The sequence below is a fragment of the Cucurbita pepo genome, chromosome 10, assembly GCF_057944985.1.
Source record: "Cucurbita pepo subsp. pepo isolate OVF chromosome 10, ASM5794498v1, whole genome shotgun sequence".
In the NCBI taxonomy this organism is placed as follows: Eukaryota; Viridiplantae; Streptophyta; class Magnoliopsida; order Cucurbitales; family Cucurbitaceae; genus Cucurbita; species Cucurbita pepo.
In genome coordinates this window covers 5,149,096-5,166,064 of record NC_141807.1, presented here as the reverse complement: position 1 = coordinate 5,166,064, position 16,969 = coordinate 5,149,096, and the positions used below count along the sequence as shown (strand labels likewise).

General features: G+C 38.1%; 3 protein-coding genes and 1 non-coding gene across 4 annotated transcripts; 1 reads left to right on the top strand and 3 right to left on the bottom strand.

Moving 5' to 3' along the window:
* Window positions 1-349: 349 nt before the first annotated feature.
* Window positions 350-4,976, bottom strand: LOC111803611 (acetyl-coenzyme A carboxylase carboxyl transferase subunit alpha, chloroplastic). Its single transcript, XM_023688105.2, has 12 exons — window positions 4,709-4,976; window positions 3,942-4,277; window positions 3,776-3,850; window positions 3,559-3,666; window positions 3,299-3,459; window positions 3,022-3,136; window positions 2,792-2,946; window positions 2,638-2,689; window positions 2,489-2,557; window positions 2,330-2,407; window positions 1,062-2,244; window positions 350-746 (listed from the first exon to the last, which is right to left on the bottom strand). Exons 2-11 carry the CDS (start codon window positions 4,266-4,268, stop codon window positions 1,063-1,065), a joined length of 2,322 nt encoding a protein of 773 aa, XP_023543873.1. The 5' UTR covers window positions 4,269-4,277; window positions 4,709-4,976; the 3' UTR covers window positions 350-746; window position 1,062.
* Window positions 4,977-5,691: 715 nt separating this feature from the next.
* TRNAY-GUA (transfer RNA tyrosine (anticodon GUA)) lies at window positions 5,692-5,786 on the bottom strand. The gene is made up of 2 exons: window positions 5,750-5,786; window positions 5,692-5,727 (listed from the first exon to the last, which is right to left on the bottom strand). It is a non-coding gene; the product is annotated as a tRNA-Tyr (tRNA).
* Window positions 5,787-6,172: 386 nt separating this feature from the next.
* On the bottom strand, window positions 6,173-9,901 carry LOC111803049 (mitochondrial uncoupling protein 1). The gene is made up of 9 exons (XM_023687302.2): window positions 9,548-9,901; window positions 8,327-8,539; window positions 8,161-8,239; window positions 7,665-7,798; window positions 7,491-7,589; window positions 7,284-7,388; window positions 7,090-7,164; window positions 6,901-6,987; window positions 6,173-6,454 (listed from the first exon to the last, which is right to left on the bottom strand). Exons 1-9 carry the CDS (start codon window positions 9,629-9,631, stop codon window positions 6,416-6,418), a joined length of 915 nt encoding a protein of 304 aa, XP_023543070.1. The 5' UTR covers window positions 9,632-9,901; the 3' UTR covers window positions 6,173-6,415.
* Window positions 9,902-11,794: 1,893 nt separating this feature from the next.
* Window positions 11,795-15,904, top strand: LOC111804067 (chaperone protein dnaJ-like protein). The gene is made up of 7 exons (XM_023688750.2): window positions 11,795-12,082; window positions 12,197-12,391; window positions 12,654-12,720; window positions 12,864-13,195; window positions 13,887-14,028; window positions 14,247-14,372; window positions 15,266-15,904. The coding sequence occupies exons 1-7, from the start codon at window positions 12,061-12,063 to the stop codon at window positions 15,648-15,650; spliced, it is 1,269 nt and encodes a 422-aa protein (XP_023544518.1). The 5' UTR covers window positions 11,795-12,060; the 3' UTR covers window positions 15,651-15,904.
* The last annotated feature ends 1,065 nt before the right edge of the window (window positions 15,905-16,969 follow it).

Genomic DNA, 16,969 nt, shown 5'->3' with positions numbered 1-16,969 from the left:
CCCGCCCCCATAACTACACTGGCTCGCTCTAAATGGAATGGCTCTCTTAGTTACGCTGGTCAGCCTAAGCTTAAAAAGTTTAAAACAAGTCGAAATGAACATAACTATCAAGTATGGCTGAGCAGACCGCTCGTGCTCGCCCCCATAACCAAACGGGCTCGCCCCCGTGTTTACTTACTCGAAAGATATCAGACCTGCTTGTTTGAAACCAAAGTAGACTGTAAACCAGCATGCCTAGAGGCAATTAAGAAACAGAAGCTGCTACTTTTGTCTGGAACAGACCATTAAAACCCTTTGGTTCAAATTGAATGTTCCAACCAGGATGATGTCTAGTTTCTAAACAATCATATGATCAATCATCAAAAGTGGGAAATGATACCATTTTAAAGAGTCTGAAAAGCATTATAGGCCTCCAAGACATTCTTGCGATCTATACAGAGCTATTTGGATCTATCTTTGGAAAAATAAGAAACACAGCAACAACAAAACCAGAAGCCAGATATAAATAACTCCAAATCCAAGAGACCTAATTTAGAGAAGAAAAATCCCCGAAACACAGGAAAAATGAAAATGCAGCTCTGCCCTGACCTTCCAGCTCCAGTTCATGCTAAATCTTGTAACCGATCAAAATCAAGCGATGTCATATTCGGGTTAGAAGTGGAAACAGCTAACTTAGTATTTCTGGCCATTGTAGAAGCTCTCACTAATTTTCAGTTGCGTCCAACTTTTTCTTCTTAGGCATGGTCCTGCTCATGCATATTGATAGTAAAAACACAGCAAAATTTGAAAAGTTACCTAGTAAAACTCTTAAACTTAGCTATTTTGCATCCACTGGCAGCTGCTCCCTAATCCAAATTCTAAATACCTCAAGCTCAAGAAAATATTCCATAATTATTGAGATATATTTTTCATGTTGATCAGAAAATGAAGAAAAGGGCAAGAGTAGTTCGTTTTCAAAGATGTTGATGCACTAAGCCTTTTCAAGTTTCAATGTATTTCTCTGCATCTAGGCGTGCTTGTGTGTGTTCTTTTAACATGGTAAAAAGGATTGCAAAACTCACATTAAGCGAAGGTATGTTCAGCACCCAAATTCATCTGAATTCTGGCGTCACCGTCACCGTACACAGAACTATCGCCTTCTTCTTGCGGATCGAACCCTGATTCTGCAGTTTCTAATATCTCTTCCCTCAGTGTTTCATGTTTCTTCTTCAAGTCTGAAGATTCCAATGCAGCAGCAAGGCTCTGCTTTATTTGTTGCTCCAAAGCCCAAATTCTGTTCTTTGAGGTTGCATCTGGTGTCTTTCCAGCCTTGGCTACCTCCAGTTTCAGTAATTCAATCTTGTCTTTTAGATCTGTTCTGTTTACAACACTATCAATTCCCTGATTAATTTCCTCATTTAACATCTCTATCTTTGGTTTGAATAGCGACAACGATGACTGCTCGCTAAGGACTTGTGCTTTTGATGTTAATACTTCAACATCTAACCCTAAGGTGTTGAGGGCATTTACCAACTCCCCTTGTATTTCCTTCTTTACATTATCGATTTTCTTTCGCAGTTCGGGGTCCAAATCCGAATACGTAGACGCCCCTGAATTTTCAATTTCAGCTCTCAGCGCTTCATATTTCTCTTGTACATTAGGTTGACTTAGAACCTCTGCAAATTTTTTGTTGATTTCCTGTTTCAACGAGGCCTCCTTAACATCTCTTACTGACAGAGCCTTGAATTGAGATAAGTCATTTAACATGTCGAGTTTCTTCCTCAGATTCTCGTAGTTAGGAGCTTTAAATAACCCCTGGTTGATTTCATCTCTAAGCTTCTCAATTTCTCCTTTCAATGCAGGTTGGATAAGTTGGTCCGGTGAATTTGCTTTCGAAAACTGTTCTCGGAGCGTGGCGAGTCTGTCCTTCAATCCCATGGCCTTTACTGCCGCAGAAAATTCAAAATCAACTTCTTTCTTTAATTTTTGAATCATCTTATTCAGAACCAAATCAGGTCGACCAGTGGAGGATTCCTTGGCTTTCAATATTTCTTGTTTCACTTTTTCCACCTGAACTTCTAGTTGCTGAACTGGGGTCTTCCCGATGGGTACTTTCTTCGTCTTCCTGACGACGGGTACTTCCTTCTTTTTCATGTTCAATTTCTTCTTTGGATCAATTGGAACGCCTTCTTGAAACCCACCAATTTTACGGAATTTCATCATTCGATGCCTCAATAGTTCTTCGGTGTCCATCATCAAAAGCTCCTGAAACAACATGTGCAGTACAAATCATTAAAGTATAAGCTACCATGAGCAGCTTTCATTATTTTGGAAGAATTCAAGGACATACATCCATGGTCTTATTTATTGCAATTTTTATTTGTTGTGAGGTCCATGAAGGATCTGCATGCGCACCACCCAAAGGTTCCTGTGAAGAATAACTCTTAAGAACACGATGAACTATAAAAGAACGTGCAATAACAAGATATGTGAAGGACAGCATCATTACAGGGATTATGCCATCAGCAATTTGTAATTTGCACAACTCCGACGCAGTAATTCTTAGCTTCTCTGCTGCCTGCAAATAAAAGAAAATCTCAAAAAATACATATATAACAACCTTCACAAGAGGAAACTAAGAATGGAATGTATAAAAACCTGTGGGGAAGCTTTTGCACTCTTCCATAAGATTGCAGCGCAGGCTTCAGGACTAGATCGTAGTAAGAATAGCCAAAAAAAGGAAAGAAATGATCAGCATGCACACAAATGAATGAAGTTGCCTTAATTTACTAAAGCTAGCCATGAAATGCACCTGGCAACATAGAAAACTGCATTCTCAAGCATTAGCAACTTATTAGCACAACCAATTGCCAGGGCACCACCAGAACCACCTTCGCCAATGACAATTGAAATTATCGGTACCTTGAGACCAAACATAGTCCTCAAATTATGAGCAATAGCTTCACCCTGCAAATGTATGAAGCAAATCAGTTCTCCAGATAAAGGAAGAGCTCGATGAAAAAAGAATATTCTGTTACATACTTGACCCAGTTCCTCGGATTTGAGGTCCGCATAAGCACCTGGTGTATCAATGAAAGTAACAATTGGGAACCCATGGTGATCAGCATAATACATCATGCGAAGCGCCTTCCGATAACTATTGGGAATTAAATAAAACTTATAATCAGGTCTAAACATCCGATACCCAAACTTCAAATTCTTCAAGTTAGCATTCAACTAGCAATAATTCATACTACTTCAAAACTCGTGGATTATTATATAATGTATAGTGCAACATGGGTCGCCATGACTAACATACCCGTGTGGTGTAGGCATTCCAAAATTACGCCGAATATTTTCTTTTGTGTTTCTACCCTTTTGGTGACCCATGAACATGTACCTTCTCCCATCTATGGTTCCTATACCAGTAACAATTGCAGGATCGTCGTACCCTAACCGATCTCCATGAAGTTCAACGAACTGTAAGGCAGAGATGAATAAAATATTTTTTCATCAACACGAGCAAATCCACAATCCAAAATTTTCGATATCACTTTCACAATAAAAGGAGCACCAAACCTTTTCAGTGATATTAAACACGTGATCAAGGAAGGTTGGCCTGTTAGGATGCCGAGCTATACTGACACGTTGTATAGGAGTCAAATGAGTGTACAAGTCCTGTAAAGCCTGAAGCCAGCAACGCGAAGTAATCAAACTCATTAAGGTAAATTTACGTGGAAAAGATTAACTTTCAACACTTCTTGGAATAAGAATTCTGTGAAAAGTAATAACAAACCTGCCGATATTTATTTTCCAACGAAAGAATCTGATCACTAAAGTCTAGACCAGTTTCTTGAGCCATTTTCCGCACCTGTATCCATAATGAAAAGACCATCAATGCAAAAGAACACGATAGACACCCATCCAGAAGAAGCAACTAACATCAATAAGGAAAGACTAACATCGTTAATCTTCTTCTCAAGAAGAACAAGTGGTTTTTCAAATTCAAGAGTAACAGGCTTCTGCGTCTCTTTCAGAGGCTTGAAATGTGAGAGATGAGTAAGAATTCCACCCTTGACATTCGGATCCGCATCAGCCGGCCATGGATACTCGTGCTTTTTCACCTTCCTTACCTTTGCACTCACTGTCATGTCCTTTCTTCTTGGGTTGAATCGCACTTTAGCGAGGTCCCTCAAAGAAATGCCACTGAAGCCATTACTCGAGCTTCGAAGAAGATCAGATGCCGAAGAACCGGATAATGCAGCTGAATGAGTAGAAATAGACGCCATTCTCTTCTCCTAATCACACACGAATTACTTTTTCAGCTCAAAAAAAAGAAAAAAGAAAACCCACTAACGAGATCTCTAACAAACAATACACTGGCTTCGGAATTATAAATCTGAAAAGTGGAGGAAAAATAATTCAGAAAGTATCATGAACAGTGCCCACTGCTTCGAAGACGCGAGAAACAGTGACGATGCAAATTAAAGTAACAGTTCAAAATCTTACAAAAAGCTCCAATCAACCAAATCCATCATTAAATTAAGTTAAGTAAGAGAAGTATTCAAGGAATCCCAGTTCCGAACCAACCCCAAATCCCCATCAAACAAGCCGAATCTCAACCCACCTTGATTTATCAATGCCTCAATCCAACTCAAACCTACAACTACCATAAATTTGCACAAAAGAAACAAAAACACCCAAATCTGATTGTGTAAGGAAAAATTACCCGAAATTGGCTGCGAAAGACGTGAGATCCCCGGAGAAAAGACGCGGAAAAGGATCTAAAAGGTGGGGAAAGAAGAAGATGGTGTCTTAAAGCATTGAAGAGGAGGAATCAAGCTAGCATCGTAGAGGATCGTCAGAAACGAGGCGCTGTTTTTGGGACTGTAAGAGAGATGATAAAGAAGTGGCGATACTTCTTAGGGAGTGAGGGGTGGGCTTTGTGGTATTAAGAGCCAGTCTTTTTCGGTTAGGCAGTTGAAGGGAAAGGCCTGGAAATGAAGGAGCTTTCGTTTTTATTCAGCCCTTGGCACGTGTCTGCTCCACCTCTCGCACGTGTCTCACTTTTCGATGATTTCTATGCTCTTCTTCCTTAGGGCTTTTGTCATTTTTGTATTTTAAATGTTTTTTTTTTTTAATGTTTTTGTTTTCAATAAATTATTTACCGATTAATCTCACGTCAACAACTTGGATAAAATGCAAGCTAAGTCAAAAATTGACTCATTCTTTCACAAAATTCACCTACCTGCTAAGAGTGTTTTTACCTTAAAGTGAAAAAATTTGAAATTTTAACTTTTTACTGGATTAGATAAGTTGTAATCATTAAATTATGTTTGAGTGTTTTTTTTAAGTTGGGTGAAAAAATTTGAATTTCTATACGAGGTTGAATTACATTTGTGGTGGCATTTAAAATCAAATTTATTGGCTAAAAAATGTGCCCGTGCTACAAATATCCAATAGTACGATTTAAATAACATTTTTATTATATATATTTTTAAACTTGGCCAAATTAGATGTATGTGTAATCAAAATTTATGTATTTGTAGGAAAATAGAAATAGAAATTTGAATTATTAAAAAATTAAAATAAACAAATAAAAATATGTATTTATAGGAAAATAGAAATAGAAATTCGGAAATATGTATTTGTAGGAAAATAGAAATAGAAATTTGAATTATTAGAAGGAAAAAAAATAAACAAATAAAAAGATCCGACCTGCCGGATTCGAACCAGCGACCTAAGGATCACTTTCGGAATTGTGTTCCAACTACAGTCCTCCGCTCTACCAACTGAGCTAAGATCGGATATTGATAATAAACCACATTTTATAATGTATTTATCTTTTCTAAAATTTAAAAAACGGCCTCTTCCACTAGCTAGTATAATCCCAGCAAAATTGAGTGTATAATCGTGTACAACTTCATTCATATATATATATGTATATATGTGTGTATAAATATATGTATAAATGTTTAAACCGGTTTGTACACATCTCAACTAATCTAACGATATTTGGATACCAAAAAACGTGTAGAACATAAAATCTTAGGTGTGTGTCTACCATGAATTGAACTCATTTCATCCGAGTTATATACACACGATCTCAGTTGATCACAAACCAACCCATAAAGTTTTACATTTGTTCGTTCCACAATTCAAACACATATTACACAAATTCGAGCTATGTATCTCTGGGAATTCTAATATTTCATTTAATAGATGTTTCAAATGGAGTAGAACATGATCATAGTGTAGCAGAATGACAAATTTATTGTCAGTACAGAAAATGAATGACAAGTTATTCTCTCCCATGGCAGGAGCAAGATTTGATATCATCACCGGAAGCAGCGAATAAAGTAATATTCTTCATGTGGGATGGGGTTTTTATTCTCTAAGCGATGTCTGAAAAGGGAGCTATCTTCTTCCACAACGCTCAAGATGAAGATTCTATCTTTCTCACGAACTTCTTGGCCTATCACATAACAAATAATTAGATTACAAGAACAACAATGTATTGCAATAATTTTGGTTCCCGCCCAAACGAGAAGAACGTTGAGATTTATGATTTTCAAACACCGGCTTATCTCGGTTGGAAGAGGAACGAAGCATTCCTTATAAGGGTGTGGAAACCTCTCCCTAGCAGACGCGTTTTAAAAACCTTGAAAGAAAGTAAAAAAATAACAATATCTGCTAGCAGTGGGCTTGGGTTGTTACATTTAGAAACAACCTTAGCAGTCAAGTAGCTGAAAGGAAATATTGAGGATTATTGAGAGAGGAGTAGTCGGTTTATACGTAAAGAATGCTATCTCCATTGGTACGAGGCCTTTCGAGGAAACCAAAAGTAAAACCATGAGAGTTTATGCTCAAAGTGGACAATATCATGCTATTATGAGGTTCATGGTTCATAACAAGAAATACCTGTTCAAGAGTGAGGAACATGATCACGTTCCATGATCCTAGCCGACCGAAATTCGGGATAAATCCCTTGTAAAACGCCAGAGGTCCCTGAAAAACGCAAGTCCCGGATGGTATTAAGTTAAAAAACAGATATCAAGAGAACAAACTCAACTAAGTTAATGGAAACAATGGAAGAGTATGAAAACATACATCATTTCTTAAAGTCTTGATGAAACAATCAAGTGTGTTTTTGTAAGTTGAATCCCCCATCATTCTTGACTTCACCTGCCACAAAGGAATACGATCATGAGCGAACGATTCCAAGTCTTCGATACAAGGGCAGGCAGTAAATACAAACAGTGACGAATTCAAGAGACGACATAGCATGGATATAGAAAGATTACCACGTCGACCGGGGAGCCAATACATACAGCGAAAAACCCGGCTCCAAGACCAGCAAAAAGATGAGTAATAACATTATCTGTGAAACCTGGAATTTTCAAAATTGTCTGCAACAAATACAATAAGCTAAGAATCGACACAAACGATCCGGGGCATGGGGAACAGGAAACAAGAATAGTTCTAAGAACACAAATTTCCAATGCTTATACCTGTTTCACTTGATCATAGCTGGCTAGTTCTGCGGCATTGATAATAGCATTTCTTGCAATATTTGGACCGATGCCGGTCCATAGAGCGCCAACTCCTTCCTATATGTTACGTGCATATCAAGCAAATGGAAATGGCAATAAAAATTTTCCTGATATAGAAGTCGAATATCTAACCTGTCTCACTATGGTAGAATAAGCACTCAATGCCCCGGAATAGCGCCTAGGTACACCGGGAGGTAATTTTCCTTCCGCTTGAAGTCTAACTTTTACAAGATCAGTTGGATTTGCTATTGTGATTCCTAGAGCCCCTGTTACACGAAGAGGGAAGGGAAATGTGTTGATAAGAGAAGTTATGTGAGATCTCACGTCGGTTGGGAAGGAGAACGAAACATTCTTTATAAGGGTGCCTCTCCCTAGCAGACGCGTTCTAAAAACCTTGAGGGGAAGCTCGAAAGGGAAAGCCCAAAGAGGACAATATCACAAGTTATATGGTAGAAACGTTTTATTCTGCATCCCAATTCTAAACAAGAAGTTATATGGAAAATTTTCCGACATCCTAAACAAGAAATACAGGCATTAACGCTAGAAACAAATTCGACAACCATTAGACGTGCAATTATGGATTCAAGAACAAATATTACAAGCAGCATAAAGTCCAATCCATACTCACCGGTTGTCAGTGCAGCAAGAATCTTCTTAGATAAAGGAACATCACCAACAAAGTCACTGCCAACATAAAAGGTCTTAACCTGTGATGTAAATGATATACAAGTTTGTGTTAGATATGAGCTAAAAGACAGAACAATTGGCATAGATACTGAACTTCCAATACTTACAGGCTCATACAACCCGATCCTTAAGCCTCCATACACACATTGACGATGCAATCCGGGAACAATGCCTTTCCACAAGGATGCCAGACCTTCTTCTCTGGCTATGGTTGCAACAGTGCCCAGCATGCCCCTATACTTTGGTAAAGCATCACCGGCAACAGCTTTCTTTTGTAGCTGAAGCCTAACCTTGGCAGTGTCTAGAGGAATGGTGCATACCTGCATCAATATCAAATGCATGCCAATTATTGCCAACACATTCCAGATGCATAATTTAAACACAACAGTTTTGTTTTTTTGGTTATAGTTATCTGTTTTTGATCATTAAGCTTGAAATATCTACATGTAGCTATGTGTGAGATCTCACATCAGTTGGGGAGGAAAACGAAACACCCTTTATAAGGGTGTGGAAACCTCTCCCTAGCAGACACGTTTTAAAAACCTTGAGGGGAAGCACGAAAGAGAAAGCCCAAAGAGGACAATACCAGCGGTGGATTTGAGCTGTTATAAATGGTATCAGAGCAAGACACCGGACGATGTGTCAGCGAGGAGGCTGAGCCTCGAAGGGGGTGGACACGAGGAGGTGTGCCAACAAGGATGCTAGCCCCAAAAGGGGATGGATTGAGGGGTCCCACATCAATTTGAGAAGGGAATGAGTGCCAACGAGAACGCTGGGCCCTTAAGGGGGTGGATTGTGAGATCCCACTTCGGTTGGGAGGAGAACGAAACACCTTCTCCTTTTTCTGCTAGTGGTGGGCTTGGGCGTTACACTATGTTTCCCTCTTTTAAGAACACTTTTGAAATTTTAGCTAATTTCTAAGAACAAGAAACAGGCCCTAGCTTACTTAACCACAACGTAGATTGATTTCCATGGATTCACACATAAACTCAAGAAATCAAATAGTTACAAAATCACAGCCACGATATAAAAAGATAATCAAAATTCAGTATTAACTTTGAATGATGGTCAAGATCCCTCGAAACAGCACTCAAACTCCTACCCCATTTTAAATCAAACCTTATTCAAATATCGCATAAGCCAATCCCAGTACATTGTTAACCAGATTTGAAAATGGTCGAGATGCAGACAAAATCAACTAATTATCTCACAAAACCACGCTTATAATTTGAATTCGACAGCTACAAAACACACCAAACACAGACCAACACGAAATTTCAGCAAGAAACTCCTAAGAAACAGGGTAGTGTAAGAAATCAAGACATTACCTCAGCGAAACAAGCAGCGAAAGCACTACTGGCGAACGTGCCAGCGAATGAGATGTCCGATTTACCTTTCGAATCGGCAACCATGGCTTAACCGGAGAAAACCCACAGGATTGGACCGGCGAGACGGAGATGAAATGAAATTCAGAGACGAAATCAATAAAGCGAAATATAAGGAGAAAGTGGAATAAGAAGAATAATGAGTCTCGTCGTTGAGATGGGAATCTGGGGAAAAGCAGAACGAGAAAGAAATGTTAGCGAAGCTTTGTTCGTCTTGGCTGCTGCTCTTTCCTTGTGCTTGGTCTACCGCGTCACCCGCCACCTCCGACGATCACTGTTATTTTCTTTAAGGAAATGATTTTGCATTATATAATAAGATTTCCAAATAAAGATTTAATGCATTTCCTTTTAAAAAATAAATAAGCCTTAGTTTTTTAAATAAAATTTTAAACTATAATTACAAAAAACACATTTTATTTTAAAATTTATATATTAAGTCACCGGTACATTGTTACTATATATATATAATAATAATAAATTTCAAAATTTTAAGTTTTTATCGGATATCATAACTTGGTATCAATTAACTAAATTTAAAATTACAGTGGAAATTTAATATTAAAAAAATAAATCAAAATAATTATCATGATATTTAATCCGACTTTAAAATAATATTAAATTATGTTTTAAATGGTAGGTTTGACATTATAAAAAAGTTTTTCAGTGATTTTAATTATATTATTATTAAAAATTGTTTATTAATTATTTTTCATATATCAAAATCATCATAAAATTGAAATCTTAACTAACAAATAAAATACATAATTATTTATATAAAGTCCATTGGAACATTTAAAGGCGAAAGAAAAATAGAAATCTATTTTCCTAAATTTCAAACATTGCGAATTTAATATTATAATTAAAAGTCAACCAACTCGATCATATCCTGACGTGGAATATCCATATTTTTAGAAAGAAAAAATTATAATAAGATTTTATTTATTTACAAATCCCCATGTGTGGAGTATTTAAATACTTGTAAATTAAAAAAAGAAAAAAGAAAGCGCCTTTGTCTTAAAAAATAATAATAATAATTAAGGGCATTTTAGGCTTTTTTATGAACTAGCGTTGAGTATCAAATTGGAAGATGACACGTGGAGATCGACAATCTTGACCCTCCAACTGGACGAAGGAAAGTTGAGTTCGAGATGACGTGGAGTGATGTGTTTTTTGGAAAATACACGTCAGAGTCGCAGTCCAATTCCAACGTCGTGATGGGTTTGGATTGCGTTGGACAATTACACGTCATCTTCATTTGTCAATTTTGTTTTTGGAATTCGAATTAACTTTAAAAAATTTTAAAAAATTAAAACTTTTCAATATAAATCATTTCGGGAATTTGTTTAGAGCCCAAAATTTTAATTGAAATGCTTTCCGATTATTGGGAGAAGTAGTCCTACATTGACTAATTAAAGAGAAGATCGAGGGTTTATAAGTTAAAGACACTATCTAAAACATTTTAGAAAAACAAGAAAACAAAGCTATAAGAGTTTAAAACCATGTTCGTAAGGGACAATATTGACTAACGGTGGGCTTAGGCTGTTATAAATGATATCAGAGTCAGACACTGAACAGTGTGTCAGCAAAGACATTAGAGGCCAAGGGAGGTGGATTGTGAAATCCCGTTGAAAATGAGAACGAAACATTGCTTGTAGAAACCTTTTTCTAATAAAAATGTTTTAAAATCAAGACTGAAGATGATACGTAACGGCTAAAACGAACCATATATGATCAAATGATATTAAAAAGGTAGTATAGCCCACTACTAACTTTTCCCCCAAGAAGGGCTCAAAAAAGCTACAATTACAGACCACTTGCATTTGCATGAAAGGCCTGCCACATTCAATAGCTTTATTTTTAGATGTCTTTTGATGTCGGGCATATGATCAATTTGGCAGATATTTGCTCGCATCATATGTTAAATCAACGTTTATGCTCATTGGTTTTCTAAATTCATCATGTTTGAAATTTTCTATGAACTTGACGAAGGGATCTCCAATTGTTAAGATCGCAGAATGTAAGCTTCTTCAAATTTATTTCGATATGAATGAATTTGGCACGGTAACCATAAATTTAATCACAAATGTAAGACTTCGTTTGATAATAATTTAGTTTTTTTTTTAATTTTTGACTAATTTTTACTCCGTTCAATGCTGTTTATAGAGACCATAATTCTTCCCACCGATGAAACTAGTTGGATTGTTCTTATTTTTCTACGAAGGAGGGAGAGCCGGAGTAACGAACCAATCAATGGAAGAAGACGTCAAAAATGGAATTAATTCCATCTGTAAGTGGACCAAACAAAAAATAATGGAGGAAGTTTATCAAATATCAAGATCAACGTCCCAAAATCCTCTACGATCACCAAACCTGATTGATTTCTTCGCTACGAAGGAAACGGGGTTGTTATTACGCTAATTTCTTCCACCCCAAATTGTGCTCACGAAGATACGGACATGGAGGATCCTTTGCTTTCAGGTACACTCTTATTCTCTTTGGGATTATAAACTTTTTAGAGTCCCAATTGTCTTCGCTGACAGATTTTGTTTGTTGGGGTTTCCCCCTTTCTTATTTCACCATGGATTCGGGAAGAACATCGAAGCGAACTGGGTGATCAATCGAGTCATTATCAGTACTTGAAAAGAACAGGCTCCGCGAACCCCTCCGATTCATTTGCAGGAACCCTAGTTAGCGTCGAGGAAATTCGATCGGCGCCCAACGTTTCTGATTACTACCCGCCTTCTCTTCATGGCGCATTGGTTAGTTCGCCGGAGCCTGATCCTAGAGGTACGCATATTTACGGAAGATCAGTTCATGGGTGTTCTTGATTTTGATTTTTCACGGAAGCTTTGATGATACTACTCTTGCCTGAATTTTCCATTTCTTTTGCTGGTTGCAACTCTTTTCATAATCTCCTTGTTAAGTATGGATAGAAATTTGATCATTGCTGTTTAAAATTTGAGGGAGATGATGAACATAGCTAATAATCAGTAGAATTTGCTGCGTCTGTTCTTGTGAAGATTATAATGGATGTTCAATGAATTTTCAGATCAAGCTCTTTCTTATCAAGGTGGATATGCAGGAGAGTTTGGCCGAACCAGTAATGATTTTGGGAGGTAGGAAAATAGTAACCAATAAAAAGTAGGAACTCTTGATCAAAAATAGTTTACAGACTATCCTTTGCTTTCTCTGGTGATGTGTAAAGTCTATCTTTCAATGACAAATCGTTATTGTGGCTTATGAACTGAGTTATGTGCAGACAAGTATTGGATGAAGTAGAGATAAGAGAACTACTTATTGATCATGTTGGTCACCGTTGTTGTTGGGGAAGTCGTCCTGCTCGTAGGTGGAAGATTTCTGCTGTGGAAGACTGTAATGTTTATGTGGGAACTCTGGATACTTTTATAGAGGAAAGGGATGTTATAAAAGAAACCGAGCCATATAAAGGCGGTGCGATCGATGGACGAAACAATGGACCCGAGCTTGGGGTCTGGGAATTGGATTTGAAATCTGAGTTCCCACCTCTTTATGTACCTTCTAAAGAATCAAGGAAAAGGATTCCTCATTCAGAAACCATTGAGAAGTGTTCAGGTGAGGATTCTGGAAGTTAATTTAGTAGCTAGTTGAATGCTTTCCCTTTTGAACTTAATAGGAATTTCTGATTGAACTTATTGAACTTATTGATGATTACTACTAATCTAATTGTCCTTGGGCTTTCCCTTTCGGACTTCCCTCAAGGTTTTTAAAATGCGTATGCTAGGGAGAGGTTTCCACATCCTTATAAAGAATGTATCGTTCTCCTCCCTAACCTATGTGGGATCTCACAATCCACCCCCTTCGAGGCCCAGCATCCTCGCTGGCACTCGTTCCTGTCTCCAATCGATGTAGGACCCCCCAATCCATGCCTTTCAAGGCCCAACGTCCTTGTTGGCACATCGCCTCGTGTCCACCCCCCATTGGGGCTCAGTCTCCTTGCTGGCATATCGCCTGGTGTCTGGCTCTGATATCAACTGTAACTGCCCAAACCCACCGCTAGCAGATATTGTCCTTTTTTGGCTCTCCCTTTCGGGCTTTCCCTAAAAAAATTTTAAGACGTGTCTGCTAGGGGAGGTTTCCACTCCCTTATAAAGAATGTTTCGCTCTCCTCTCCAATCGATATGGGATCTCACAACTAACTTGAGTGGAAATTTTATGGGTCTAAAGTGAAGACAACGCTAAGCATTTAGTATTATTAGGCTCACAAGCATTCGGTTTTAACACTCCTGTTTGAAAAACTCTGCAGTCTGTGCAGGACGAGGAGATCTCGTATGTCCGACATGTAACCCAGATCAAGAACCTGGATTTTACATTGGAAATCATATGGTCCAATGCCCTTCTTGTTATGGTCGAGGTTTGATAGCTCATAGAGATGGATCAGACTCCATGTAAGTTATTTAAGGGTAGATTCTCATGTCTTATGCATTTATTTGATTATTGGCTTCTTGGTCTATAGCTATGATAGAATGGGCTTCGAGCTCAAACGTCCCTTACCGTGGCATTTGATAATCTGAGCCTAAAATTTATCTGCTGCTGCTGGGTGACTGATAACTTCCTGTTTGACATATTATGTTTCTGTATGCTGAATAATTCTTGCTACGTGCAGATGTGCAAAATGTGATGGCAAGGGAAAACTTCCTTGTGCAACCTGCGGATCTCGTGGCCTAATTAAGTGTGAGACATGCCAACATAGTGGTTCTCTCCTGACTCGCAGTATTGCCGTTGTTAGCTGGTGTGCATTCTAATTCTGATACATTTTTAGAACTTGCTGTTTCTGTAGCTATAGTTTTTACTCATTGGAAGCAAGAGTAACATTCATTCGATCGAGTGAAATACGAACGGAAACGAGGATTTCGCCTAAGGTTGAGCGAGAGGGGATTCCAAAAAAATTCCCCCAGTTGGTTGGTTTTAATAAAAATGAATCATTGTTACGATAACAGTGCAAAGAGCTCCAAAGAAAAGCCATAAGAACTCTGATTAGTCTGTTAGGGGAGAGGTTTCCACACCCTTATAAAAAATGTTTTGTTCTCCTCCCCAACCAATGTTGGATCTCACAATCCACACCCCTCCCTAATCCATCCCCTTCGGGTCCAACATTCTTGTTGGCACACCGCCTCGTGTCCACCCCCTTCGGGGCTCAACCTTCTCGCTGGTACATCGCCCAATGTCTGGCTCTGATTCCAATTGTAACGGCCCAAGCCCACTACTCGTAGATATTGTTTTCTTTGAGCTTTGCCTTTCAGGTTTTCCTTCAAGGTTCTTAAAACGAGTCTACTAGGGAAAGGTTTCCACTCCCTTATAATGAATGCGTCGTTTTCCTCCCCAACCGATGCGAGATCTCACAATAATAGTTGGAAATATTCTACATGCTTCTGGATTTATCATGGGAAATTCTTCAGTTCCTTCTAATTCATACTTCCCAAAAGAGTCATTTAGGTGTTCCATACACTGTTGAACCAAAGCATATATTAAAGGCAACAAAAAAAAAAAAAAGCTGCCACGGTCCATGACTTTTCGGTTATATTTTATATGAACTCGAGTTTCTTCCCCTTCAGTTATATTTTATATTCGCTTTTGCTGAAAAATGTGCACAACAACAACACGAAAGGAATTCTTCTTTTACAGGAGGACACTTTCGACTCGAAAAGTAAGCGCTATGAGCGGAGCAGCATCTGTACCAGACGAAGTGTTCCACAGAGCCAAAGGTGTCCAATTATGCAACACTCAAGCCTATCAATGTACTCCAGCTTTCTTCGCAGATTCCTTCTTCCTCAACAAGTTCTCTTCTGAAGTGATTGCGGATCGAGCATCAATCGCTCCCACTGCACGTGTGATATGTGAACGACATATAATCTCAGTCGTACCGGTGACCCGCGTCACAATGGCTGACCATGGAAGGTCCTTCAGTTTCTACATTGTAGGTTTCAGCAAGGAAGTTTACTTGAAGGACTACTACCCCTCAAGGTTCTGCTGGGGGCTGTGCCCTTGCTTGGAGTGGCTGAAGTTGTAAAGAAAACCACATGGTGTGATGATGCACATGGCTGGCTGCCAGTTAGAATTGTATTGTGACTCTGAATTCTTCTCATGGTGGGCTTCTTCTTTGTTGTGTAATTTTATTCTCGTTGTGCCATGGGTTATCTTTTTGGCTAAGTCTCCTTTCTTTTTGCTTTGTGCTTTTCAGAGTGACTGTGAGAACCCTCTCTGTTTCGCTTTGCTTTGCTTCAAAGTTTGGCTTCAATTACATCACATTCACTTCTCTTTCAAGCTACATGTTCATGGGACCATAATCTAAAACCGGTTTTTTCTAGCTTCCATAAAATTTGTTAGGTGATTTTAAATGGAATAAAGTGATAATAGCTAATAATCGAGCTAAATTGATTCAATTATGAAAATTTATGGTTTAAAATGTGTCGGTTAGAGAGAGGTTTCTACATAAGATGGTTCCCTTTACAATCAACGTGAGAACCAATGTCCTCGCATAATCCACTCTATTGGAGCCAACGTCCTCACTGGCCATTGCCCAATGTCTGGCTTCGATATCATTAGTAACAACCCAATGATCTCTGGCCTCAATAGTAACAGCCCAATGATCTCTGGCTTTGATATCATTAATAACATCCCAAGGATCTCATAATTTACCACTCAATGTCTTACTTTGATATCATTAGTATCAGTCTAAGGATCTCATAATCCACCCCCTGGGGGCGTCTTTTACTGACACCGCCCGATATTTGGCTTTGATACCATTAGTAACAGCCCAAGGCCACTTCTCTTCTGGACTTTACTTAAACGGGTTTGCTAGGGATAGAGTTGACACCAGATTTGTTACCCCTCTAACCAACTTCAGATCTAACAAATAAATTTACTCTAAAAAAAAAAAAAATTTAAGGATCAAATAGGGAGTTAAAGGTGACGTGGACATGTATTTTCATTATAATATTTTGTTTTATATATTAAAATGAAAGGTAAGTTGTTTTAAAAACAAAAACAAAAAAGAGTTGTGGAAACGTCGCTGTCCATTTAAGACAAAAGGGTCCACGTCCCATATAAGGGGTGGGTGTTAAATTTAATATCAAATGATTATTTATTTATTTATTTTTATCTAACTCATCTTCTCCCATTTTTGTCCATATCATTTAACTTAAATGACAATTTTAACCTTGGATTTTTCTTTTTTCTTTTTTAGATTTTCGAGGACAATCTGGACGATCTATGCTTTCTCGTGATTATCCATAAACAAATAAATCTGAGCTTCAAAATTTATTCCATTTATTTATTTAACTATTTAAAATCTTTAATTTATATTTTTTATTCAAAAAAGTAGAGCGA

Coding starts and splice junctions, on each gene's coding strand:
- LOC111803611 (XM_023688105.2), bottom strand. CDS start 4,268: ATGGCGTCTATTTCTACTCATTCAGCTGCATTATCCGGTTCTTCGGCA. Junction 3,851..3,941: donor TTGAGAAGAAGATTAACGAT/GTTAGTCTTTCC, acceptor TTATGGATACAG/GTGCGGAAAATGGCTCAAGA. Junction 2,408..2,488: donor TTGCTGATGGCATAATCCCT/GTAATGATGCTG, acceptor TATTCTTCACAG/GAACCTTTGGGTGGTGCGCA.
- LOC111803049 (XM_023687302.2), bottom strand. CDS start 9,631: ATGGTTGCCGATTCGAAAGGTAAATCGGACATCTCATTCGCTGGCACG. Junction 7,799..8,160: donor TCTTGCTGCACTGACAACCG/GTGAGTATGGAT, acceptor TTCGTGTAACAG/GGGCTCTAGGAATCACAATA. Junction 7,389..7,490: donor GCTATGATCAAGTGAAACAG/GTATAAGCATTG, acceptor TATTTGTTGCAG/ACAATTTTGAAAATTCCAGG.
- LOC111804067 (XM_023688750.2), top strand. CDS start 12,061: ATGGAGGATCCTTTGCTTTCAG. Junction 13,196..13,886: donor AACCATTGAGAAGTGTTCAG/GTGAGGATTCTG, acceptor AAAACTCTGCAG/TCTGTGCAGGACGAGGAGAT. Junction 14,373..15,265: donor AGTATTGCCGTTGTTAGCTG/GTGTGCATTCTA, acceptor CTTCTTTTACAG/GAGGACACTTTCGACTCGAA.